This window comes from Zootermopsis nevadensis, unplaced genomic scaffold, assembly GCF_977971745.1.
Source record: "Zootermopsis nevadensis isolate Lab colony 2312 unplaced genomic scaffold, Znev_1.0 Znev_ptg000003l, whole genome shotgun sequence".
Taxonomy (NCBI): Eukaryota; Metazoa; Arthropoda; class Insecta; order Blattodea; family Termopsidae; genus Zootermopsis; species Zootermopsis nevadensis.
This window is the reverse complement of record NW_028259135.1, coordinates 8,580,395-8,606,625: the sequence shown is the minus strand read 5'-3', so window position 1 is coordinate 8,606,625 and position 26,231 is coordinate 8,580,395. Positions and strand designations below refer to the sequence as shown.

General features: G+C 45.9%; 2 protein-coding genes across 5 annotated transcripts in view; one reads left to right on the top strand and one right to left on the bottom strand.

Moving 5' to 3' along the window:
- Positions 1-887: 887 nt before the first annotated feature.
- Coq5 (ubiquinone biosynthesis protein COQ3, mitochondrial) lies at positions 888-6,004 on the bottom strand. Its single transcript, XM_022066061.2, has 5 exons — positions 5,775-6,004; positions 5,135-5,284; positions 4,147-4,480; positions 1,221-1,332; positions 888-1,145 (listed from the first exon to the last, which is right to left on the bottom strand). The coding sequence occupies exons 1-5, from the start codon at positions 5,944-5,946 to the stop codon at positions 1,038-1,040; spliced, it is 876 nt and encodes a 291-aa protein (XP_021921753.1). The 5' UTR covers positions 5,947-6,004; the 3' UTR covers positions 888-1,037.
- The window catches only part of LOC110830784 (Na channel protein 60E), a 47,995-nt gene continuing 23,799 nt past the window's right edge, over positions 2,036-26,231 (top strand). For 2 of the 4 annotated variants that reach the window (XM_087342346.1, XM_087342343.1), the window contains exons 1-3: positions 6,053-6,182; positions 8,208-8,499; positions 8,885-9,356. In XM_087342346.1, the coding sequence (XP_087198472.1) occupies positions 9,045-9,356 (312 nt within the window). In that variant the 5' untranslated portion in view covers positions 6,053-6,182; positions 8,208-8,499; positions 8,885-9,044. Of the gene's footprint in view, positions 2,842-6,052; positions 6,183-8,207; positions 8,500-8,861; positions 9,357-26,231 lie in introns of those variants that run through there. The other 2 variants (XM_087342344.1, XM_087342345.1) reach the window with 2 other exon arrangements.

Genomic DNA, 26,231 nt, shown 5'->3' with positions numbered 1-26,231 from the left:
TTCACATCTTAGGTTCAATGCATTAAATTCCTGTTAATGTAATGACGTGTTGGAAAACATCCAACTGGCAGCAGAAAGAATGCACGGTATGGGGATTACGTATCCTTTGGTAAGTTTTTGTAGTGGTCCAACAGGTTTCATCTGTACAACTGTTATAGAGGTGTACTGGATGCATGGTCATTTAGTTTTTAGTGCTTCAGACAAAGAAAATGCACATAGCTTGAATCCAGTGCTGTAGTGGTACATGTGAATGCATAATAAGTGATTGACACAAATGCTTTAATCAGAAATAACGTCACTTTGTATGACCAAGCTCAGAAGTTGTGGGCATGTGACAAGTGTCTGAAATTTTGCCGCCATAGTCGGTCTCTTTGGTTTTGTGTAACAGAAGAAAATGGTGACTTATTTCTCCATTTAAAAGTTTTGTATCCCACTAACATGTTCAGGGAATTTTAAAATTTAGTGAACAGCAACACACAAAGCTACTCTGTTGAACTTTTCCTTAACAGTTGATGGGACTATCAAAAGCGCCCCCAGTACATAATTAATGTTGGAATATTTAAAACTGCCCTACAACTGAATTTTGTGAACGTGGCACAGATATGTGTGGTAAGTGATATGCTTCGCACATGAGAATTTTGTAAGCTGAATTCAAAATAGGAATCTTAATAGGCAACCTCCCAGAAATTAGCCAACATACTGTTTTTTTCCTTCCCAGATTTGGTGGCCATCTTACCAACACCTTGTTCAAAATATATTTCTGAGACATATTTTCAAGTTCTGCTAGAAGGTTACAACATTGAAGTAGCTCACCTCCCTTTAGCAGATGATAATATACAAATGTTTTCTCTTGTACGTGAGATTGTAGGTGTTAAAAAATGCACAGATTGTTAGGTACAAACATTTTATTGGAGCATCACAGTGACTGATGATGAGGCTACTCACATTCACACATGACTGGTGATCTTTGTGTTCCACTTAAATTATGTATTTCCGTAATTATTGTCTACATAATAGTTCAAGTATGAGATCAGGTACTATGAACAAAGCTTGAATCCTGAGTGTATAGCCACAATACCAAATGAAATATTCTCATAGTTGACCTGACAAAATCCTGCATCCTCTATCATGGCTTTGAAATCTTCCTGAAAAGAAAAGAAAAGAAAAGGTTAGAAGCAGACAGTTACTTTCATACAAGTGACAATGTAATGTCCTCTCACCTGATTGGGAAACCGGCGTATGCTCTCGACCAGGTACTGATACGGCTTCCATTGTCCAGCAATGATCTGTCCCATGACTGGAATCACTTGGAATGAGTACTGATCATACATCCTACAACAAGAAAGTATGGTCATTGACCTTATTCAGGTTGTCTCAGATTGAATATGGACTGAGAGACCAGACATTCTGACAGGCTTTGTGTGACCTTACTAGTTCCTCCAGGCAAATGTTGGGATAGTACCTTAATCAGACCATGACAGCCTCCTTTCCAATTTACTATCATCTGATGCAATATATTTTGAGCTACCAAGTTTAATTAAATGAGCCACAAATAAAACAATTTTTTTATATTGCTCAGAATCTTTTGTTCTGTTGTCAGTTCTTTCATTGAATGCACTGATACATTTTGAGGCATGAGTAGGAAGGTGGTAAGGAGGATATCTTCCTGTGTGGGTTCAATATAGGGAAGGTATCAGGATGGCTGTATTGAAGTCTGGTTTCCACAGCAACCAAACCAATGTTATTTGTATGTAAAGGATGATGTGAGGCTCAAGATGCCTACAAAGGTGTTAAATAATGTGAGCATCAGCTTATGGAAGGAGATTCTCAACTTGCCTCCACATCATTAATCAATAACATGAGCCAGGGTTGTGGCAACCTGGCAAGGACAAATCAATATTAGAGGCAGTCACATTCTTTGGAAACGAAAAAAACAGTGGGTGGGGAATTCTTAATATAAAAGACAGAGCGATATGGTACCACTCGGTACCAATCTAAGATCCAATTTGTATCAAATAACATACATAATCAAACCCTGAAACCTGACAAGGACCGCGGCATAACTTGATGCCTAGGGCGTGTACAAATTTATTTACACCAATGAAATAGGAATGTAAGCCTTTGACGTATATGGTAACTGTATTCGTAATTCAGTATTACGCGAACTGTTTTGCATACGATCGTTTATGTGGTTTCTGTACAGTGTTCTTTATTTTGCGAATACTTTTCATTCACGTTCGTTGGCATGACTGCAGTGTGCTTATCGTTACAAGTTAGCTTATATGCCGGATCAGAATTCGATGTTTGCCTAATCGGAATAATTTCACTCATAGTCTGTACATAACCGAAGTGCGACATGAATTTGTAGCGCTTATAAGTCAGTATTGTAACGGTTAACTTCATTAAATGATGGCCTACGCCAAGTACGATTCGTTTGTAACCGCAAATAAACCTCAAATTTTGGAAGGTGTTTTGTGTTGGGGCGGGATAAAATCCAAATCAAGAAATGGATAAAGTCGCTCATATTACTTATCTCGTGCTGCAGGCCATTTTGTCCCTTAAGAGTTTATGCATTATGGTTAAAGTTGTGGTTAGAAAACTATAAATGATCAGAATAGGTTATGTTGCTCACATTCTTCCGATTTGTTTGTTACGGCTGCTTAGCAATCACTATTATGTATTATCTTGCCGTGGCCAATCTTAAAACGATACACACCTTATAATAGAATGAAATTAAAATATGAGGAAAGTAGACAGCATGGGAACAAATAGCCTGGTAGTTAGTATTCTAGCCTAGTATTCAAAAGACCTGGGTGAATCCTGACTTCTGTCAGCAATAATGTAAGTAATAGGATAAGAAAATGCCAGTACAGTGCCAAAAATCGGCTGAAGAGCCAACTGCTGAAGCATCATACATATCAAATACACCTCAGACAACACACAATGCTATTCTACCATGTGGCACTGCACAGTCTGAGCTGTGGACAGTGTTGTTAAGTAAATAAAATGTATAATAACTGAAATTCTGTGTTCATGTGCTATTGGTATGTCTTGATAGTGCATATTCCTCTTAGTCCAGTCTAGTTGCATGTCTCACTGTTTTGCATCATGATTAGTGTTTATATCTGGCACAAACTGACATCCATGTTAAAAGGATTTATTTCAGATACATAATTCTTACTTCTTGGCAGTGTCTAGAAAGTGTTTAGCATCTTGACTAGACTAAAAGTGGCATATTAGTATGTTGTACTGCAAAAACTTCACGAAACATCATATACTGTGTGCCTGTCAGTGTGGACGGAATTCAGAAAATTCCGGAAGGTAAATCTGAGAAAAGAATATTACCTGAGCAAAGAGAATGAGATATCAGTCTTGTTAGTCCGTCACTGAGGAAGTTCAGAAAAGAACTGAATCGACTACAATAATGCCACATACTTTTCTCCTGCAACAGTTAGTGCATGTATCCATGAAGTCTTATACTAACGATAGTTCAGTGGCATGAGGACATTGTTTGTGTAGCTGATAATGGCCTTGGATGTTTAACTTTGCCTCCTCAAATCTTCAAAAATTTAGTATACATTTCTATAATGAAAACAAGATATTTGCACTGATTAAATTAAATCCGTGGCATAACAGCTCCAGAGAGCCAAAGCCGACTAGTTTGACTGCTGGCCTCACGTTCACATGCCTAAGCAGAGGTGAACGATCATCCAACCAGATATAGGGTGACGTGTGGTCAGCACAACGAACCCCTAGCCATTGCTAGCTTTCCCGACTGGATTACGCTACTCATTGTAGCTCCCCAATTTCCTCACGATGCTGGGTTGGCACCAGTCCCATACACTGGTCAAAATCTCATGAGAAAATTTCTTCTCCCCCGAGACCCGAACCAGCGCGCATTCCGTATCGCCGGTCCGAAGCATGATGCCTCAGACTGCGCGGCTACGGCGCGGGACATTTGCACTGATTATGACAGAAAATAATGTCTTCGCAAGGCATATGTGTTTATATAATTTATAATTTACACTCCTCCTTTTACTCAATATAGCCATTATTCTCATTTCATCATAGTTTCTGAATGTGGCAATATTATCCCATTTGGATACAAAAATGCCATTTTCCCCCCACATTAGGAAGTATTCTCACCACTGTAGCATCTCGTTGTTCAGTTGGCTGAACTCAAGGCACATGAAACGCCCTCCTGGTTTCAGCACTCTGTATGCCTCCTCCAATACTCTGTCTATGTGTGTCACATTTCTGATGCCAAAGGCTATTGTATATGCAGTGAACGAAGCATCATCTATTGGAAGCTTTTCTGCATCAGCTTGAAGCCAATCAATTTGTTTACTACTAAAGCCCAACTTCTCAGCCCGTGATTGGCCCACATCGAGCATGGCTTCATTTATGTCGCACACTGTAACTCTGCCACTCATCTTTCCTGCTATGTGCATATATTTCAGGAACCTGAATGCAATGTCACCTGCAATCAAAGGGCCTGAATTCAGAATAATGAGCAGATGTAGCACCTCACACCTTGCTATTGACAATTTAGTGGTCCTGGTGTTAGGTGTCATCTCCTTCAGAGCATCCAGGGTTGCATCTATCCACCTTTGATGAAGCTTGCATTCTGCATATATGAATAATGCCAGGCTCCTGCTGAGCACCCTCTGCCAGCCATAATTCTCACAGTCAACCAATCAGCATTAGGAGAACCACCATCTGAGCTTCCAAATATCCTCACTCCATATCACAGTTAAAGTTTGAGTACATTTAAATTTGAGGAACATCACAATTCAGAGTTGTTTAAATGAAGGTCAGATGTGATGATATCTTGTAAAATAACTACAAGTACGATTAATGTGCAAACTTCTGAGGTTTTGTCTGTCAAATCTCAAGTATTAGAAGTCAGTACTACTATATATATGGCAGAATGTTAAGATAGGTTATCAACTTTCATAGTTATTAATTTGTGTTATTTGCAAATTTTTCCTGAAAGATGGAATAAATTAAGAGAAGATGACATTTTCTTCCTGAAACTTATTTTCTGCAGTTTTCTTAAGTTATCTAGATAAATTTCTATCCACGGTGCAACCGCACACAACTAAATATGAATTTTATGACCCTCTAAAGTTACCTGTGCCTCCTGCAACATCTAACAAAAGTGTATCTGCCGTAGGACCCAGTCTCTGAATGAAGATGTCTTTCCAAACGCGATGAACACCAAAACTCATTGCATCATTCATAAGATCATACTTGCTGGCCACTGTCTCAAAAACAGAATGAACTGAAACACGTGAAACAGACTGTCTTTAAAGAATAGTGCAGTTCGGCCTAATCCAATAAATAAAAGTTATAATAACCACTGCTGTAAAAAATTGATACTAAAAAGGGCCTATCTTCATTACCAAGCAACTTAGGTTATGTTTGTGTTGCTTTACTCATCAAAGGGAAGATTAAACAAGGGATGCAATCGAACCTCTGTTTATCAGCTTTCCAGCAATAAAGAGTATTCATGATTTGCTTGAGATGATGAGATGTTACTTCCTGGGCTAAAGCATTCCTCTATGATACTTTAAAATTAATTGGAGTTCACGTGGGTTTTGGCCTAGTAATGAACTCAGGAGAAGGATTTGACCTTGTTTGATACTTTAATAATTTGCAATTTCCTTAAACTAGCATGGCATAAAGAATACCCCACCCAATATTACAGCATAGATTAACAGCTAATGCACGGTAAATTCTATTGCTGTTACAAAGAAAAATCGAAATCATACCCTTCTCCGCTTTCTCAGTTTCTTTTACTGTTTCAAATCCAAAGTGAGTTTCTTTTGATGCATTTCCTTCGTGTTTCATTTCATAAAGCCTTTTTGAAACTGTGTGAAAACCTATTCCATAATTAGATATTATTCTTCTCTTGACTTCCAATAGCTTTTTAGCCAGCGCCATTTGTTTATTCCTATTATTTTGACGTTGGTATCACTGTTAACACTAGTGGTGAGAAACTGACCATACTAAGATCATACAGTTTGTGCTTCAGTCTCCCAAAAAAAGACAAATGTTTAAGAAAATTGTATATGTGAGACATGTTGGCAGATTTGTGGTAACCAGAAATATGCATCTCGCAACTGGAAAGCTGAAGAAATCATGATGGGAATCGCCAATCCTGTGAAAATGTCGAAAATGTAATGAGTGTATTCATATACTACAACAATTTTAACATTATATAAAAGAAAGAGATGTGCACTGAATGGAATTTACATAGTCTTAATAAGTTTAAGCGTCTTCTATGAACAAATTGTTTCTTACGTCAGTACATCTTATTACCGACATTAGAAACGTAAAATTTAAGATCAGAGCGATTTCTAACGCCGGTACAGGCTGGAAACAATTATTGGTTTCTGCTTCATGCAATAGGTGGCAGGGCATGCCATTTTCCTTCACGCTTTGGACACGAAATAGCAGTACCATCCAGAAGATGGCAGGATAATTTTGTTCTACAAAATAAGCGCTGGGTTGTGGTTGCATGTTCATACGTATTATTCTGCAGTCAAGCCAAATCTACAATTACCGACAGGCCTGCTATTTTGAGACAGGTTCCACGACATGACAGGAGTGCACAGCGTTATTGCCATTTCTCCCGGAGAAAGGCAAGCGACGAAGCCTGGGGGCATGTAGAAACCCATGCTCTTTGCGGGAAACGAAACAACAGGAGTTTTTTCTTCCTCCAGACTTCGTTTACACGAACATTGTGGTCGAGTGGTTCGCAATCCTTAGTATTTCAAAGGTGTGTGAGTCGAATCTCTTGGCCCGGAGACCGGATGCCTTGACTGAGGTATTTCTGGTTTTCTCAGTCCCTACAGCCAAATATTACCTTGAATTAGGCATCTGCCGCACCCTTTCGAATTCATTATTTATTACTCATCCTAGCATTTGATGCTCGAGTTCTGAACTGTTGAAAGCGTCCTTAAATAAACCAAGAATAAATTAAACTGACGCCAAGATAAGTTATAAATTATCTTAGCACTGTGTTGATGTGTTTATCTGTAGTTCTTTTTGCAACCGTTCCTTACAAAAGTGAGGAATCATTGTGGGTGATTCCAGGTAGAGTGTATTTTGTTATTGTTGAATTTTCCGTTTTCATCCTAGCAGATAGCAGCAATTACACTTCCCAGTGTTGACGACAGGGACCGTTCGTAATACTCGTCATCCTGTTTGGTTTTCCAGCTGAGCGCCATTGTTATCTTGGTCGTGTGGATTTTATAAATTACTGCAGAACTTTTCACCTTCGTTTTGGCTCGTCAGTGACGGACTGTTGGAGGGGGTATTCATATTATTTGAAGAAATGTTTCGTTGTGCTGTTAATATGATGGATCAATAACGGCGCTACCGAATATATGCAACAGGGCGAAGACAAGCGAATACAAACTTTATGAGCAGCAAGGTGGAGCATTACTTGGCGGTGGGAGAGCCGGGGAGTAGTGTTATGTCGGCTTCCCTAAACAGGTCGAAACTGATAGCAGATCATAACACTTACAGTTTGGCAGTTAATCGCCTTGTTCGCCTGGCTTTAGGCGTGTTTATATACGAAGAATCAGTTACAGATTGCATTTTCGCTAACTGGTGATGATGAAATTTGATTGGTTGCTATAAACTCTCGTTTCCCTGTCACAAACTGAAAATTAATTTCCTTTGTGAGTTTATCGGCTGCCTTGTGTGGACGTGAAATTTAGTGTCTCACGCGGTTTATGTGGTGGGGTGGTGGATGGCGTATGAAAACGAAAAGATGGGAAGATTTTTTGGACCGACAAAGACATTAAGTAAAATTACATAGCAGGGGGCTACACAGTTGGCTGGTCTTATTGAATTTTTAGGTTGAGTGAACGACGTAGGATGAATTTGAGAAGAAATTGAACGGCTGTGGAGGGCAATGTAGAAAAGAATGCGCCCTTGGAAAAATATGTTGTTTTCTGAAATTGGCTGTCGTTCGTCGAGCGGTCGACCGCTCACTGTGATAGGTGTCGGCTTCCTTTAAAATTACGATCCGCCACTGGCAGCGGGGCCGCGGCTCGCGAGCATTGCGCTGTGCTGTCACTCGGCCAGATTCAGACCTGCAGAAGCGATGGCGTAGGTCAGTACGTGCTGGTGGCGAAACGAAACGCCTCGAATCAATAACCACTGTTGTAATGGTTATGATATCTGTTCCACAGGTTGGGAAGAGGTTCGTGTCGGCCTCACTTCTCTTTACCCAAACAAATTCATCAGCAGCTAAAGGTAGCTGACGTCTGGTTTACTGATGTTTCGGAGGTGGTCGCTGCTTCCACTATCAGGGTCCTGATTATGATATCTTCGAAACGACGGTACATTTCTACCTGGAAACACGGGGCAACAGACCGGAAGACTCCCATCTTCATAATCGCCGTCGTCTGCCTGGTTCTTCCTCAGCAACTCCCTGTCTCTTTGCGACTTTGCGCCGACTGCATAGGATGGAAGGCGCACTGGGTGGGTAATGTGCGCCTCTTTGCCCGTTCACGATTATCGTGCCAAGAACTTCTCAGTGGGCTTGGAGAATTATCGAGCGAATTAAATTGTTTTCACTTTAGCCCGCATTATTTCACTTAATTTCACATTTCTACAATTTAATTTACTTTACTTTTCACCAAATTAGGCCAGTATCGGCCGACTGCTTGGCATTTCTTCGTGTGACATTTCCATTTCTCGCAGAAAGTTGTTCTTATCAGTTTCGTATGATTTTCATTATAAACAGCGTTAACCAGTTGATCTTTCAAATGGTGAAGCGCTGTGTTTTCTTCGCGGTACGGACCGAATGCTTAAATGTTATTCTGACGAGCTTCGTGTCTCAAACGGTTAACGACGCTGTTTGTAGGGCGCCGTGAGATGGGAGCCGGCCAGCCAGCGAGCGAGCGAGCCGTGCCGTGCCGTGTGTAGGCGCGCCGGTCCGGGCAGTAGCGTCGAACCGATCCGTGCCGTCCCGCTGCTCGCGCTCCGCAGTCAGTTGGAGTCGAACTGTAGCTATGTGAGGCGTAATGCCCGACACTCCAGCCACTTCCAGCCCGCCGGGACCATCCGCCACGACGGCGGGACCCAGGCCTGGGGGCGGTGCCGCCCCCGGCGGAGGCGGCGGGAAGGGTGTCAAGTCCCAGGTGAAACCGTTCACGCGAGAATCCCTGGAGCGGATGGAGAAGAAGACGGTGCAGCTGATTAAGGAATACGGATTTCAGCCGCGCAGGAAGCTGAGCGTGGAGGACGGCTCCGTGTTGCCCGGGAAGTTTGAGCCGTTCCCCGGCCGACTCTACGGACGCCCCTTGGAGGAGATCGACAACTTCATCTACGACGAGGTATGCACGCCGATACACGAGTGGCTTAGGCGAAGAAGCGTCGCGAACCTGACGTCGGCGTCGTCCTCACACGACGAAGGCGCGTCGCTTAATTTGAAGTGCTCCACCCGGTTTCTTCAGGAGGGTATCGCGTAATCGTCGAGTAGTTTGTATTTGGAAGGTTCTGGGTTCGTATCCCGGTCCGGAGGTTTTTTCAGTGCACGGGTAGACACGAAGAGGCTTTTCCCCCCTTTACCAACAATTATTTATGAAGCACGGAGGCCCCCCCCCAAAAAAAGAAACACTGCCAAGACAGGTTAGGTATTCCACGGTATTCGAGCTACGGACTTTCGCGGGTGAAGACGGCAGCAGCGAGTTCAGTTCAAATGTCGGCTGTCATGGCGTATGTGCGTCGTAAAATAATTACAGCGGCGAAGAATACTCGCTCGTTCGCCGTGAAACATCGAGCGCTGTTCGGCCTGTGATCTCGGGCAGAACACAGACCAATTAAAAGGCTGTAATTTTAATTTCATTTAAATACTTGTCGTCCGCATTTATTCAGCTGCAGGAAATAACCTAAATTCTGTCAGGGGTACCAACAGGAACGAGTGATCGTCCGGAATTAGAGCTGAGACGATTTTGAGCGCTTTCTCTCCTTCCTGATCAGCGCAGAGCGAAGAGAAATTTGTTCTCGTGTTATTTGACTTTACTCAGGAACTGGAGATTTATTCTATCTTTGTAGTAGACTACTGTAATGTTTTCTTGTATCGTTCCCGATGAAGAATGATTTGGAAGCGAAACGTGTTGCTTTGCTCGCGTAATAATGAAAGGCTGTTATCCTAGGAGGACTTGGTTCTGTCGCCGTGGTCGTCAGAGCAAGGCGCACTGGGCCCAAGTTTCCGTTTCGTATGTTGGATGAACAACAAGTCCTAGCCGTAGGAGAGGGGATAATATTAAAAATAATATTAATTAAGAATACAGAAACAGGTGGCAGGCTCTTGTGATCATGGTAATTAAATAATGTAGGGAATTTTTTGATTAGCTGGGCGTACTTTTAGCGTCGCAAGAAAGACTTTTCTCCATGGAGTTAGTTTTATATTAAAGGAAAAATGAGGGAACATGAGAAAAATAATAAAATCTACTCAAGTCGCGGACCCCCTGTTGAAAAACAATGTTTTACGCAGTTAACGGAACACATGGACGCGAAACGTTTGCATCGGCCGAATTACGAAAAGGCCGCAGTCCCGTATCGACCTTTTGACCTCGTGAGGACTCAGAAACAGGAGCTCATTTGTTTTGATTTGTAACGAAGCGTCAACTCACGCAGGTCGGTCGCTGTTGCTCGGGTAACCAAAACATTTGGCGTAGGGACGGGACAGCAGGCGTGCACCTGAGGGGAAGAGCCCGCTGGGGAGACCTAGACGTAGATGGGAGGATAAAGTCAGGCGGGATCTATGGGAGATAGGAGTTGAAGGAGATAGGGTCCGGTGGAGGGCTTTGGTTAATTCGGTGATGAACCTTCGGGTTCGGTAAGCCATCTAGTTAGTTAGTTTAACTCGGGCGGTACTTCAAAGACAAGTAGTTTGGAAATGAGCACTTTTTGGAGCGCACTGACGTTCCAAAGGTCGTTTTTATACCACACGATGGTTATAACAAAACTATAGGAACATGATTTATTTTGCGTGACCTTGTAATAATGTGTTTCGTCGGCGTTCCAGTTTTTGTGTACCTACCGATTTGTTCTGCAAGATGCAGACGCTGAACCCGAAAGCCGACCGACCTCTGGCCGCTCCGTGTCGTACTAGAGCGGCCATTAATCCTGTCCTTCTGTCCGAAACACAATCAGTTTGCTTTACGGGTTGCATTGTTCTGGCGTACGTGCGAGCAGACCCTCGTCGTACAAAGGCGGGCGATGAAAGGGCGCAGCCTACCGGAAAGACGAGCAAATCGAGGGGGGTGGGGCTGATCGTGACAATGACGCAAAACCCTGACACTTGCTTCGGCAGTCAGTGGCATGTCCTGCGTCAGGGCGACCGTGGCCACGGATCTCGAAGTACCAGATGTCAGGTCGCTGTGAAATGAGACGTGAGCTTCTAACTGAGGTCAAGGTGTCGGTGTTGGGAAATAACGCCGTGTAGGTACACGCCAACGTTTCGGTATAACATAATGTCTCCATCTTCAGGGCTGAAGTGTCTTCATATTGACCCACGCCTCGCGGTCATGTCGCTTCAGAGTAGAAATTAATTTCCTTCGCAACTTTTACCGTTTCATTAGTTGGTAATTTCAGCTTCATCTGCTGGCAACACTGATGAGACCGGGTGCACGTAATTTTGCGGGATCAGTGCGCTCCTTCCGGGCAGTCGGGGAGGGGGGGAGTTGTGACAATGGTTACTGGAGAAGAAATGGAATGTTTAAAAAGGCGAGCTTTGTTCTGCGTCGGTGGACTTGATGTTCTTTGTGCGGTTCCTGGTTCTCGAGGCGATGAGTGCGAATGACGATCCTGCCTTCCAGCATCTTGCGCTGCGTTTCGGATGTGTTTCCTGCTTCCATCACCAGGGCAATGATCTATGAAACATCGCTAAATTTGTGCCAGACCGCACAAAGCAGGATCTGCGGAATGCAGTCATTTGAAGTTTATTTATTGCAGCGAAGTTGGACGATTTCAGTCTTAAATGCCACAAAAATTTCTCGGGTCGGCGTTCGAGACGCTTTGAAGTCGCATTTCGGGAATTTTCTGCCCGCCCCGCGCAAGTTCCACGAAACAGCCAGCGGTGAAATGTTGCAAATGCCCGGCGACTTGTTTGTGTTGCTTTACGACGCACAATGTAAGCTTGTAATTTTGGTGAGACATCTGTGGGCGTTTTTATTAACTTCTATTTTCGTATCGGGTCGACGGATGCCTTGGCTGGCGGACGGACGCCCTATCCTACGGCCGCCACGCGACGCGACGCCCGCTTGAAATGGGATACGCTGTATTTATAGGGGGCCTACGCCCGCCTCACTGATGATTCTGATCAAATTTCGTGCGTGGTTCGTAGCACAATTTGTTCAGTTTCGTCGCGAATTTGGGAAAGCAAAGCAAAGCAAAGCGAGTGTCCCTGCTCCGGGTGAGATTTAAGATTCTCACGGCGACGAGAATGAAGACGACTACCGGGTACGTCGTATCCGTGTAGTCTGGTAGGAATTATCGCCCTCATGATGGAGGCAGTAAGCACTTGTGAAACTTCAGTAATTTTTTGTTGTTGTCATTATTTCACCAGGCCTAAAATCAAATATTTTCTACTCCAGTGACGTGAGGTGTAACAAGGGCTTATGTGGCGCTCAGAACACGTGGCATCACGCAGGGTTCCGAAGGTCAGGCTGCTTCTACTTACTTAACTCGGTCCAGTGACTGATATCTCAAAAGAGGTCAGACGAGACGAGACTCGCGTTCGACCCCAAAACCCGAATTTCTCGCCTCCATGACTGCGTGGCGCCATTGACAGAGCGCCGCCCCCTCTCTCTCTGACCGACGTGCGTCAGCCCTGACTTTACGACTCGGATCGAACTTCCATGCACGCGCGGTGAAATGGTGTGTTGCGAGGTCAAGTCGCTGTCGGAATCGACCATGCAACTTGCTGATTGGATTCAGCCAGCCCGTGCGTTCTGTGGACATTGAGATTTGAGGCTGTCACATCGACGAGAAGGAAGACGGGTCATTGCGCCGTGTAGTCCGGTAGATACTGACCGACGTTTCAGAGTAGCTTACTGCTTCATCGTCCTGATGATGGAGGCGCTCAGCGTCGGTAAGATTCTGCCAGACTACCTGTAATTTTTGGTGCGATGACGTAACGAGGACATCCATAATTTGTAGTCTTCGCCGTTTATTGTTAGTATGGTAAAATCAAAGGGCCGGGGGGGGGGGTGATGTTTCCGGGACTGGTGATCGTGGTGCTGCTGATGATTGGTGCAGAAGAGATGAATCCGGGCCCGCCAGAGGAACAAACGAAGGCCAATCAGATTTTGGCGCGTCTAAAATTCGGGAGAAAGACGCCAGGGCGATTAAGGGGGAGCTGGAGTCGATCAAACAAGAAATTCCCGCCCATCTACACCTAGGTCTGTAGGTTTTCTGACTGAAATTTTGTGCGCATTTCTCGTTTCCGTCGTTTCAGCCCTTCACGTGGTCGCTGTTCACGCGTCACGACGCTCGTCGGCGTGTCTCCCCTCAGCGCTTGTTTGAAAGCTCCATGTGTTAAGACGGCGACTTGCAATGAATTGTTAGGCGTGGAGGCATAACTCCACCCATCGGAAAACTTGAAGGTGGCGATCGGTGTTACTCCCGGGGGACAGAGGTCTCTCTGCTCTGTATAACCCCAGACCCGGGTTGGATGCGGTGGCGAATACGCTTAGCGGGAGTCGAACCTCGGTCGTCTGGTCCTGAGCCTGTCTCAGTTCTGGCCGAATTAACACAACCTTTGAAGCAAAGTGGTAACTATATGTACCGCTTCCTTTATGAGCAATCGGTAACAGCTCTTTTCTGTTGGGTTTGTTTCTTATGACAGCTTCAACCAATCGAGACGCGTTCTTCTGGGATGTCGCGCCGTGTAGTTTGGTAGAAGTTTACCTACGTTTCAGAGGTACTTACCGCCACCATCATCAGGGCTATGATAAATAAACGCATAAGTAAAACTCTGCATCCCAATGGACTTATAATAATGTGTTTGTTATGAAAATCCGCGATTTGATGTTTCTTTCTACATGTACAACGCCGAAGCTGTTTTTGCGGAGACTTCACCGGTTCCGGGGGCAAGAGCAGCCGAACCGCCTCCTTACGAGCCAAGACGTGCCGTGCACTTTTATCACGAGGACAGCCGCAATCGAACGCGCATGCGCACGACCTCCATCTCGTCCGAATGCCCACGTACTATATAGTTGGTGCTGCGGCACTGCCCCCTCCCCTCCCCCTCCCCTCCCCTCCCCTACCTGTGGCTCTTGTCGTCAAACTTCCGACTTCGTTCTTCACATTGATTTTGTTGATAGAAATCCCAAGTTAATCCGCAGTCTCTGCTGCGTCCCGACCCAGAACCGCGCGTCTGCGATGGTCCTCGGCCTTAAGACTTCGTGCCACCCGAGGGCTTAGGGACAGGCGGTTAAGCAACAACGTGAAGTGCACTGTTAACCCATTACTTGAGTAGCCTCCTCCCTGCAGGTGTGAAATTAAAGTTCCTGCGAAGAAATGATAAAATTTTCAAACTTTTGTAGCCTGTGAACCTTTGAAGCTGTCTTCCGAATGTTGCGCCGTGTAAGCATCGCCCTGATAATGGAAGCAGAAACCTCCTGTGAAAGTATATCAAATCTAAAAGTTGGTCCGGAGATAAGGATTAGCTCTATCTATTGGGCCTAACAGAGTAGGTACCTGAAGACGGAAATAGAGAACCATCTCCGAAACGTCGTTTTCTATTTTATTATTTTACTAGACGACGAAAAATATCCGAGGAAATTTTTATTCAAACTCCTCTGAAAGGTCGGTCAGAATCTAGCAAATAGACAACCCGGAAGACAGCAACTTCACACTCGTCTGACCTATGAGGCTCGTGTTCTTTGTTGTGAGGCGTCGGCGTGTGAGGAGGTGTAAGCCACGTCACGCCTGATAACACGTATTCCGCTTAGTTTCAGTCAAGTCACGTGAGGCGCTTATGCGACACTCGCTGTGAGTCGCGTACGCGCGGCCAGATTGAGCGACTGTTAATTATACAGATAGGCCGGGCGGGCAGCGCGCGTTAATGGTGACCCACTTTACGGCACTTCGCTTAACGAGCCAGCGAACGGGGAGAAGAGAGGAGGGGACAGAGGAGAGGAGATAAGAGAAGAAAATAAATAATGCGAGCAGGAGTTAGTCGGTGTGCGGTATCAAAAGGAACAGGGGAACAGACATCAGAAATGAAGGACATCGAATAAAACAGAACGAAGAACCGATTTAGTCCCTCGTTCTCGTTGATTGTGCTGCAACAGTGAAAATCGAGGTGAAAATTCCTGAATGAAATAATACATTTTAATATTATCATGTCGTTTTTTCACGAGTGCCTAAATACGGCCTGTCCCATCACTGCAAAACATCTGATGGATTACAGTGGAATATGTTCTTTGTTACCTTGTGCGAAATTACGGCATTTTAGGTGCAATTTTCGTCACGGGGAAACAGAAGGCAAGAGGCGAACAGACGCACGTAAAGGCCAGCAGCGAGCGGGCTCCAACACGCCACTGCTCAGGTCTATGAAGGAACGGAACTCGGATTGTTTATTATTTAACGACGCTGTGAGATGCTAAAGCTACATGCAGTGGAATGACAGAACGAAGGTTTAGGGAAAGTTGTGGAGCGCCTGCTTGTAGATCACACGCACCACACTTGTGCTGGAGAAGTCGCCGCTAGCGTTGGGGTTCCGCGTTCCTTGAAAGACGTTGGTTTATTTAACGACGCCTTCAGCGGCTCAGACTGTGTAGCATCGGAAGATGGGAAGACGAATGAGTAATGAATAGGAAATGGTTCGGAGTGAAGCGATTGAATGGCACTTGCCCTGACATTTGGCTGCACTGATTGAGGAAAAACACGAAAACCTGAAGTCAAAGAGGCCGGTGAAGATCTGGAGCGTTGCGCCGTGTAGTCTGGTGGAAGTTTTCCGACGTTTCAGAGGTACTCGCTGCCTCCATCATCAGGGCGAGACCTGGCGACCGGGCCGGGGTTTGAACCCGTGACCTCCTAGTTAAGCAACGCGAGTGGGGGGTCCGTGCATGCCGTTCTGAAATAGTCATGCTTAGTTCGCGAAGTACCAGGACGCCGTAACGCGGACCGAGATATTTTGGCAAGGGCTCAAGAAGGCGGTGGGAACCCCCGACCCCACTTGGAGCTTGACACTTCGCCATGGGAAGACAGACCGCAGGCTGGCCTTGGACCGTGGCGTGGGGGAAGGGGGCAAAGCGCTCCCTACCGTTGAACTGAAGGACTGATTGATTTGTCCAAAAAGTAATTACGTTACGTTTTCGCTTGTCCCTTCGTTTCACATGATTTATTTGCTTTTAACCTGCGTTATTCTTCCTTCAGGTTAAGACACCAAGTGGCAGGCTGTCACACTGCAGTTCGTAGATACAGGATTACTCATAAGTCGTTTCACCAAGGTTGACCGTATCGCGTTAACGAAAGATTTCTTTTATCGCTAAACGCGATTAAAACACAAGAAAGCAAAAGCGATTTTCAGTGCTTGCCAAGGAAGTAATCCTCCTTCCAAGGGCATTTCAGTTTTATGAACGCAGAACTTCTGGTGCACCCTCGATCAATCTGATTCAGAGGATGTCCTCCTGTTGGTCAGCGAGGTTGTTTCATTGAATTTGATGAGTATTGTACCCACGCGCCAGGTCGGGCTCCATCTAGATCGCATTAATCAATCATAGGCAACGTTTGCTAATGGCGAAGACAGTTCGTAATTATTCCAGTGGCTGAAATGCAGGTTTCCGCCGCTGGCACAGAGAGGCGCTTTAAGATTAATGACGCAATCAGAGCGTCAGGAGCTGACAACTGGATAAACGGATTGATTTACGAAAAGAGAAATTCCTGTGACGAGGAACCGACATTAACAAGTTGGTCGTTGTCATGGAGACGCATTCCATTTCACTTTCGGTACAGACTGAAATTTTAAGCAGTGTTTGGACGAGCTTTGGCTTCAGAGGGTTAACTAATTGGAAGAGATCGTGCGACACTCGGTACATGGCTGACGGGTCGTGATATAAAGCTCAGAGCGCATGTCTGTCAATTAAGTGACGGCGCTGTGACCGGTAATTGGACGACGAGATCTGATGGCCAGCCGATACTGCGGGGAAACCCGTGTTTGCGGCAAGGTTTCTACGTGTCTCACATCACCTGTCACTTCCGCGATATCAGGATCATCATCGACTGTAGCTTTAATGATCTGAAGCTATCATTTATCACTCCGTTTGGTTTTGCGTCAAACAGAATGTTATTATTATTATTATTATTTAGTGTTCTGTCTGACGACAGGTCCATATGAACAGGATCCTTCCATCCTTTTCTCGGACTGGGACCTGTTCATATACGTTCTTGGCAGATGATCCAGAAGTGGTTTGCCATTGCCTTCTTCTGTGTGTGAATGGAGTAATTGTTGGGATGCCACGGAGAAACCGGGGAAGACCCCGGAGGAAAACTCCGTGTTGCCTAGACCACGGCCTTGCCCAACACAAGTTATAAATTCGGGCACCGCCGGGAATCGAACCCGAGACCCCAGGATTACAAGGCCAGCGTTCTAACCGCTACAAACAGAATGTACGGCATGTAAAAGAGTCCTGAAAGAATTCAGCGGCCATGTTGCTCACCCAAGTCTCTCCTGATTCTCTGCTAGATGGCTCTAGTAGACAAAAATCAGGATCGAGTGAAAATTGTGCAGAGGCAGTGGGCTTATTGTCTCTCACCACTCACTCAAATGCACACTTTAAAAGGCCAAAGAAACCTCCCACATGGGAGGAGACCACGGTTCGGCTTTGGGCTGGTGCGCCATAGTGCTAGCCAATGAGTCTTACAGCAAGTGATTCAAGATGAAACTCCGTCTGGAATTTAATCATTGAACTTCAAGCCCCTCTCTCAAGAAGTCCAGCAATTTGGCACGCTTACAGTTTTTCTCAGGTCCCTACATCGCAGCCAGCCGATCACCGAACTGCAAGTGTGGGACGAAGTTTACGACTTCACATTTTATTTGAATTGTTTGTGCGTTCACGGTAGGAAATACCGCGTGCAGTTGAATCGAGTTCGCAGCTTCGTGGATCCTGAGACATTCTCCTCGCGTGCCATCGCATTTCAATGGAGCCCTGAAGACAGCAGAATGCGATGAGGACGAAGCGCCGCGAAATTCCGAGCGTGGTGAACGCGGACATCCGTTGGCCGTCGTCGGTTCACCTTTGACATTTGCCGCCACTGACACAGAGAGACGCGTGTCAGACTGCAGGGGGGGGGGGGGTATCCCACTCTTGACGTGAAAACTTGATGGTTGCTAAGCTGGCGGCTTCATCCATTTTGTATACTCAAAGTCAATCACCCTGAGAACAATCTCTGACTTGGTCCTCGATGTGACCTCCATCCAAGACGTCTGTTCACTCAAATCGTGGTAATTGAAATCGAATTTCGTTGAAATAATGCCCGGTGTGTAGAAAATTCGAATGAGGCCAGTGGAAAAATATGGTGCCGCGTTGCCAGACGCGGACGGAAGTCGGAAGAAGTGACAGCGAAGCACGGAGGAAAACGCGCGTGTGAGGAGATGACCGCATTTGGGAGCGGATGGAAAAATCGCGTGGAATGGGGAGAGCCAAATGAGAAGACCAAGGAGGTGATGGAAGCGGCTCTTCCGTAGTCGTCGGGTGGTGATGGCCACCCCTGAACAGCGCGTCTCGGCTGCACGCGAGGGAGCACTTTGAGCTCGTCGCGAGATTTCCCTTCATTTGTTTTTCGGTGGAATTCGTGTGCTGACGTCACAGCTCAGAAGCGCAGAACCCGAATGAACTCAAAATGTGGAAACATTTTATCGATTCATTGATTCTTTCGTTGTTCAACGACGTCTCTCCGACCAGAGTGAAAATAGGTTGAGAGTTTTTTGAGATCACGGCGTTGAGAAGAGAATCTTTGGCTTGGGAGGTACGAAGTGGCAAGAAACCCGAAAAAACCAGCCGATCATTTTAAATCTTCGCTAGATGTTATTGTGGCGATCAGAACAAGGAGGATGGGATGGGCGGGGCACGTAGCGCGCACGGGCAGATGGGAAACGCGTACAACATTTTATCCGGAAAACCTGAAGGGTCCGCGTTGGAGATCATGGCGTAGTTAGGAGGATAATACTAAAATGTAACTCAAGGAAAGAGTTTTTGAGGGCGTGGTGTGGATTCAGCTGGCTCGGGATAAGATCGGGAAGTAGGCAGGGAATTTATTGATCAGCTTAGCAACCATCAACTTCATAAAAAGTATTCGGATTCATGTTCACGCTTTCATACACTGTTTATTTTAGATCTATTTTAATATTATCCTCGCATCATGAGTATTAAAATGTGTCTGGGAGTTGATCAGTGAGGCAGGAACAGACCATACCGTCTAATCCATGAATGAATTATTTTGTTTCGGAAGAGAGTGTACTCGCATCGTTTGAATGCTTTAAGCTGAAAATCGTCTAAATGATAGTCTGTCCGTACCGCGAAGACACTTTACCATTACAAAGATCAAATGGTTAACGCTGATTAAATAAATAATCGCTGATGAGAATAATCTGATTAATATTTACGAATTCAGTCCGTACCGCGAAGAAAACACAACACTTCGCCATTACAGAGATCAGTCGCTTATGGAATAACGAAACACATAAATACGCTGTCTGTGTGTGTGTGTGGGGGGGGGGGTTATGCGGGGTTAATGAATGTTACAGCAGATGGCACTTATAGTTACCGCCCTGCTTTGAAGGGTTAAACGAAAGGTCGTAGCCTGTTGCCCCTTTTACTGTACAAGGGTAATGAACGCTTATTTTAGTCGGAAAAAGATTTCCTCTTGCAGCTTCACGTAATCCTACAAAAGAAACTTTAATGAGTTCGTCAGGCCAGAGAGAGAGAGAGAGTGGTCGGCGCGTGTCCTGACTGATCCCCGTCGTGTTTGAAGGAGCAGCGGAAGAAGACGCCGTCGTGGCGTATGTTAATGTACCGCTGGAGGGTCTGAGTAAACCCGCGGTGTGCGTGCTTAGTGCCTGAGTATCTGGTGACGGCTCAAGGCCACCGAGTTGGTTTACGGGGAATAAAACCGTGTCACGGGGAGGTCACGCCATTTCCGTCACAGCTGCTGCAAACTTCGTTGTAGACTCGGCCGTCGCCGGCGATCTGATACCCGCGCGTCTGGTTCCTGCAGCCTCGTTGGAAGTTCGTCCGCAAAACCGGAGAATGGCTTTCGATGACGTTTCGCACTAAAATTTCTCACGTTAAATTAAATTTTGACCAATGTCCGACCCCTGGACACGCCACGTAACAAGAAACTCAAATAGAACTTAATTGACACTGTTTAATCGTGCTGAATTCGGTGCACGACATAGAAACGTCAAACTTTCTGGAATGCTTTGACCTGCCTTCATGTCCACGAAGAGAACGTTGCTTTATCACCCCGTCACGAGGATTTATAAGCCTGTGAGAAATATTGTGAGACTTTAGGTTCTCACGGCAAGAAGTATGAAGCTGTGCCGTGCAGTCAGGTAGAACTTTTCCAACGTCTCATTCGCCCTGATGATGGAGGCAGCAAAGTCCTCTGAAACGTTAGTAAACTTCTATGAAACTGCAGGATGCCGCTGCAACCCAGCCTATGTGTGCGTTTCATTTAATTACTCGCTGTCAACTACATCGGTTTTGCGTCAAATGAGAGGGTTATGATGAATGATGAACGGAGGGGATGTGGAAGGAACGGTCGTTGCACATTTAGGGACTGAGGGGAACCACGAAGTGCATGCCGTGATGGCTGGTCGAACCGGGGACCACCGCAAATCACACTGCGCATGCGCGTAACTTTGAGCAGCTGAAAGGGCGGTTCATTAAGTGGAATCGTTGTGACGTAACAAACAAGTTATTAGTCGCTCCGCCGACCGCCACCGGTCAGCTCTTTGAGCGAGGGGGCGCTGTTACGATCTGCCTCGTCGTAATTTATGAAAAGGAAATTGAAAGTAAAAATATCTTCACTGAAACTGGAGCCAGACTCCCACCAAAGGCCACCATAACCTCACAGGCATTTCTTGCTACTAGAGTCGCCACCGTCAGAACTTAATTTCATTTTTTTCTGCGTCACCCGATCGGCGCATTTGTCCAGTCAAGCGTGCGATTCAAATCTCAGTGGTAACTATATGTACCAGGTGCTTCCGCAGTCAGTAACTCTTCATTTTGTACTTATGGTTTATTTTGATTCTCGTTTCAAACAGCGACTATTACCTTAAACAGCGTTAACCAACTGATCTTCGTAATGGTGAAGTGTCGTGTTTTCTTCGCGGTGCGGACTGGATTCTTTTAACTTAGTGCTTTAAAGGGTTGATGTGTTTTTCATGTCGAACAGCTGATCATTTCTTGGCGTATTCTTCACAGCTCTAATGACAAAATCCGCGTTGTAGCAGAAAGGACAGGGTCGCCCATATGTGGAGCAGAGTACTACCTGAGAAGCTTGCAGTCGCTCAGCTAGTCCTATCCTTCTCCCCCTCATGCATGCTACATGTCTGCCTACCGCATTCTCGACCTCTTGCCCTCCCCTGCACCTTGGAAGGCGTCACTTCGAATCATGTCGCGCGCCTACGAGTTGCGGGTAACATATATATCCCTGTGACTGCAACACGCCGCCCGATCAATATAGGTTGCAGTGATAGGTGCAGCTTCGTATTCAAGAGCTCCCCGTTCGATTCCCAACGCGTAGAGAGCAGCAGCAATGATCTTCCTCAGGTGCTCGAGATAATCACTGGTATATTACTTTACTGTAGGCCACGATTACTTCACTTCATTTTAAGTATTTTCGAATTCACATTTCGTAATCGTTCGGTCGTTTTCGTGTTGGACTTAAAACAGGCAGAAACAGCAAACAAGTGGGCGCGATGCCCCTTGTGCGAGGACCACAGGTTCTGCGCCCCCTCCCGCCGTGTTATACCTCAAAGCACCGGGGGGGGGGGGGGGGGCCCTCCACGCCACCGATGACCGCCCCTTTGTCACCGACTGCCGTAGGTCACAGAAGCAGCAACGGGTTGCCGAAGTTAAGGGGTCGCAGCGGATTGGAACAGAATCACCAGCGCAAACAGCTGACTGATGCACTCCAAGGAACAGAGTCGTTGAGAAGCTCACAGTCGCTAAGCTGACAGTAAATTGTCCTCTTTCATTGAACCCAAAGGTTTGTCACCGTGTTTGAAGCGGCCGTCCAGTCTTCATACTCACTTCAGCTTCATTAATATTCCTTTTAATATTATCCCCCGTCTGCCAAGTGATCACTTTGCTTTAGAGTTTCCAACCGCGCATTTCTCATGTGCCCCATTCGTGCTACACGCCCCGCCGCCCTCACCTTAAGACTTTATTAGTGGCGCGTAAAACCAAGCGTAAGGCGACGTGCGGTGCCAATGCACGGGCCGTGGCCAACTTTAAATCAGCTCACACGGAGAAAGCGTGCGCTGAGATATTTGTCTTTTTGGCTCAAAGTGTTTGCCGTCAATGAAAGCTCGCACGGGCTAATAAAGTAAGAACACTTCATCTGTTGACTTCAAAGCGATTGCTTTGGCCCTTACTCTCTTTTCCATTGGCCAACTTCCTTTGTCGCCAGAGCTCAGTCGATGTCTGGCTGCGTGTGTGTTTTTTCTCTGTTTTTCAGTCACAGCAGCCGCCCCCTCCCCCAACGCAATAGTTTATGTGGGCACAATCGATCGCTTGTATCGACTTCGTCGTCTGTTTACGGTTCATCAACGTTTTTACATCTCGGTCCGTCCTCTGAAGCAAATCACTCAGCCGCTGTCATTTATCTACGTCGGTGGTTACCCGCGCCATGGGAACGGCGTAAACACCTGACCCCGTCGGACATCAGCCAGCCACTCTTTCTGTACGCCCTCGCGGGTCAGATGCGACCAGTAAATAAATTATAACTTTGGATTTGTTGCCGTAAAACACGTGCTTCATCCCTCCTCACTTGAACAGCCTGTCACTTTGTTCAGTGTTGGTACCACTGCATAACAGGATCATCGCCGGTCACTTCCGGCGTTTGAATCCCTCACCTGTAAAATCGCCGGAGTAGCAACGTCGCTCTTTTCGCAGTGCGTGAATGTTCCTTTGTCTTCTACGGGAACTTACAAACGTCGTCTTCTTAGTCTATTCGGAAAAGTTTTACCATAACTTTGGGCAATGCAGTCCTAAATCTTCTTTACTGCCGGAAAGTCACACTTGGTATGTCCTAGGACCTGCCAATCCACGGCCCGTTAAAAAGTCTAGTTTGGCCTGCGGCGTTGTGGGGTAAAGCAGTATTATTCATTTATTTAGTGTTCTGTCTGACGACATCCTTTTCTCGGACTGGGACCTGTTCATATACGTTCTTGGCAGATGATCCAGAAGTGGTTTGCCATTGCCTTCTTCTGTGTGTGAATGGAGTAATTGTTGGGATGCCACGGAGGAAAACTCCGTGTTGCCTAGACCACGGCCTTGTCCAACACAAGTTATAAATTCGGGCACCGCCAGGAATCGAACCCGAGACCCCAGGATTACAAAAGCAGTGGCGGAGGTTAATGTGTTCCAGGGTATGGAGTGTTATCCGTCACTAAACCAGGGAAGCGAGGTTTTTTATTTTTCGTTTTGCAAAGTGTTAGTCAGGATCGGTTAACAAATGCAATCAAGAACAACTTCAATGCAGACGCGTATTAATACCAACGAAAACGACTCAGTGTCGATTTGCTAGCGTCGCGTCGCGTTCCGAGGCTCCGAATTATTGTGTCAGGGTCAGATTAGGTTAGGTTAGGTTGGGTTGGACTAGGTTACGTTAAGTAAGGTTAGGTTAGGTGTAATGTAAGATAACTAAATGATGCCTGCGGAGAAACGTGCCTCGGCCGTCTTTAAATCCCATGCAAATCCATCATGGCGGCTGCTACAGAGCTAAGGCACTTTGATTCGCGCAGTTGATAACTTTATTATCAGCTGATTTACGAAGATCGCGTTTGTGCGTCGTATTCCAATACGCATTGCGCCTCTGTCTTGTTTCGACGGGCTCCGGGCTCCTGGTGGTTCACGCGTGTCGCGTTACGTGTCGTGCAGTGAAGTGTATTGGAGCCTTACCTCCATAAAACCGTTGAACACTGTACCAATCAAATGAGTCTGAGGAACTTGACGCCAGAATGTTTGTTGACATATAACAAGGGCAGATCGATACTTCTTTACTACTTGACTTCATTGGACGCGTTGGTTTGTTGTGGTCCGCCACTCTTCGTCGAATCTCATGAAATAAAAAAACAACATTTGAGGAGCATAAAACAAAATCTAAGCGACTAGCGTGAAGTTTTTCCTCCATAAATTGTGTGTCATTTTATGTCGCCAGTGTCACCTTCGAAACGCGAAATCTTTCTTAAATCTGTATCGTCTACGGAGTGGCCACCTTCTTTGTAGTTTGTAGATTTTTGCCTAATAACTACGCTTTTTAGCGGCTCAGTCAGTGTAGTGAGTAGCTACGGGCTGGACGACCGGGGTTCGATCCCCGACGGGGGCAGAGGACTTTTCCTCTAGCCTCTGTGTTTAGACAGGCTCTGGGGCCCACCCCACCCCTGTCCAATGGGTACCGGGGTCCTTTCCCTGGGCGTAATGCTGACCACTCACCCCATCTAGTTCCGAGATCAGAAACGAATAGGAGCTATAACTTTACTCCCCCCAAGCGCCTACGTGGGGTGTAGTGGGCCAGCTTTGCTTTTTTACATTACCGACTATGTAGAGTCGAATGAGAGAATGATGGTGAATTGGAAAGGGTGTGTAAGGAAGCGGTCGTGGTCTAAATTAAGGTACTGTCCTGGCATTTGCCTTGAAGGACTGAGGAAAACCACGAAGAAATCCCGTCAGGATTGCCGGTCTTCGGGCCGAGATTTGTGCCCGGGACCTCCCGAATACGAAGCGGGAGTGCTAACCACTCAACCACGACGTTCGGTGGTGAAGACGCCATTTCTGGTTTGTGCTGCTAGGAATTTCCTGGATTCGTATCTCGGGCCGAAGATCGGATGTCCTGACGGAGACTTTTCGTGGTTTCTGTCAGTCCCTCCAGCCGAATGTCTAGATAGTGTATTAATTTAGGCCACGGCCGCTTCCTTCCACACCCTTTCCTAACTCATCAGTCTTTCTGTCATTTCCACGCTCTGTTGTATGACGTACAACTACGACGTCTTCAAATGAATCGTAAACAAATAAACAGAAAACGTGCAGAGACGCTCGCGATTTCGGGGTGAGGGGCCCCGGGGGGGGGGGGGGCGCACAGAAAATACGTAAACTGCTGACGCCGGACGATCTGATGTCCTGGTTAACGCAGGAAAAGTAGTGGTACGTGCGCATTCCTTAATTCCCTGTTCATTCGTAAGAAAGGACGAAAGTAGAGTTGTCAGTGCTGCCAACTTGGCTTGCGAAGTCCATGCCGGGTTTCGTATCAGTATATCCTCAGGCTCTCCTGTCAAGGACAGTGCATGCCATGTTTGTAATTCATAATGTTTTGCGGTAATTTATAATGTATTTGTGGTAGAACTGGATCCACTGATTATGGCCGCTGACCTTGTAGGGAGTGCCCAGTATGCGGACCAATCAATGAAGGAAGGAGTTTCGGTCGGTCGGTCGGTCAGTACAGTCTCTGTCAGTGCAGAAGTGTAAAAGCCTGATATTGTTCCCTTGTGACTGTGCTGTGTTAACAACATGCCACCACGCTGGAATCTCCTTTCTGGTCATTGACAACGCCTCGTAACACAACACTCGGAAGGACGAAATGAAAGCCTGGCTATTGGAAAGAAACATCCCGTTTTGTGACGTGTTCAAAGCTCAACTGTACGATTTAATCAAATTAAATAAGTCACAGCACAAATATTATGTGATTGGGCACGCGTGACCACTAAGCCAAGTTTCGGCATGCTTACGTCATGTTACGAACGACTCGGTTAATTTTTGGTACTGTGCAATACGTTTGATGAAGTTACGACAGGTTAGGTTAGGTTAAATTAGGTATGTTTAGTGGATTTTGTTAGATTAGGAAAATTTTTGAAAACATTTGTTACGTTTCGACACTTATGGCCACAGTTCGTCACGCTGTTAGAGTACGTCACGCTTTGGCACGCTTGGTCACGTTTGTTCACGCTTTGTAAATTTTCGTCACGTTTC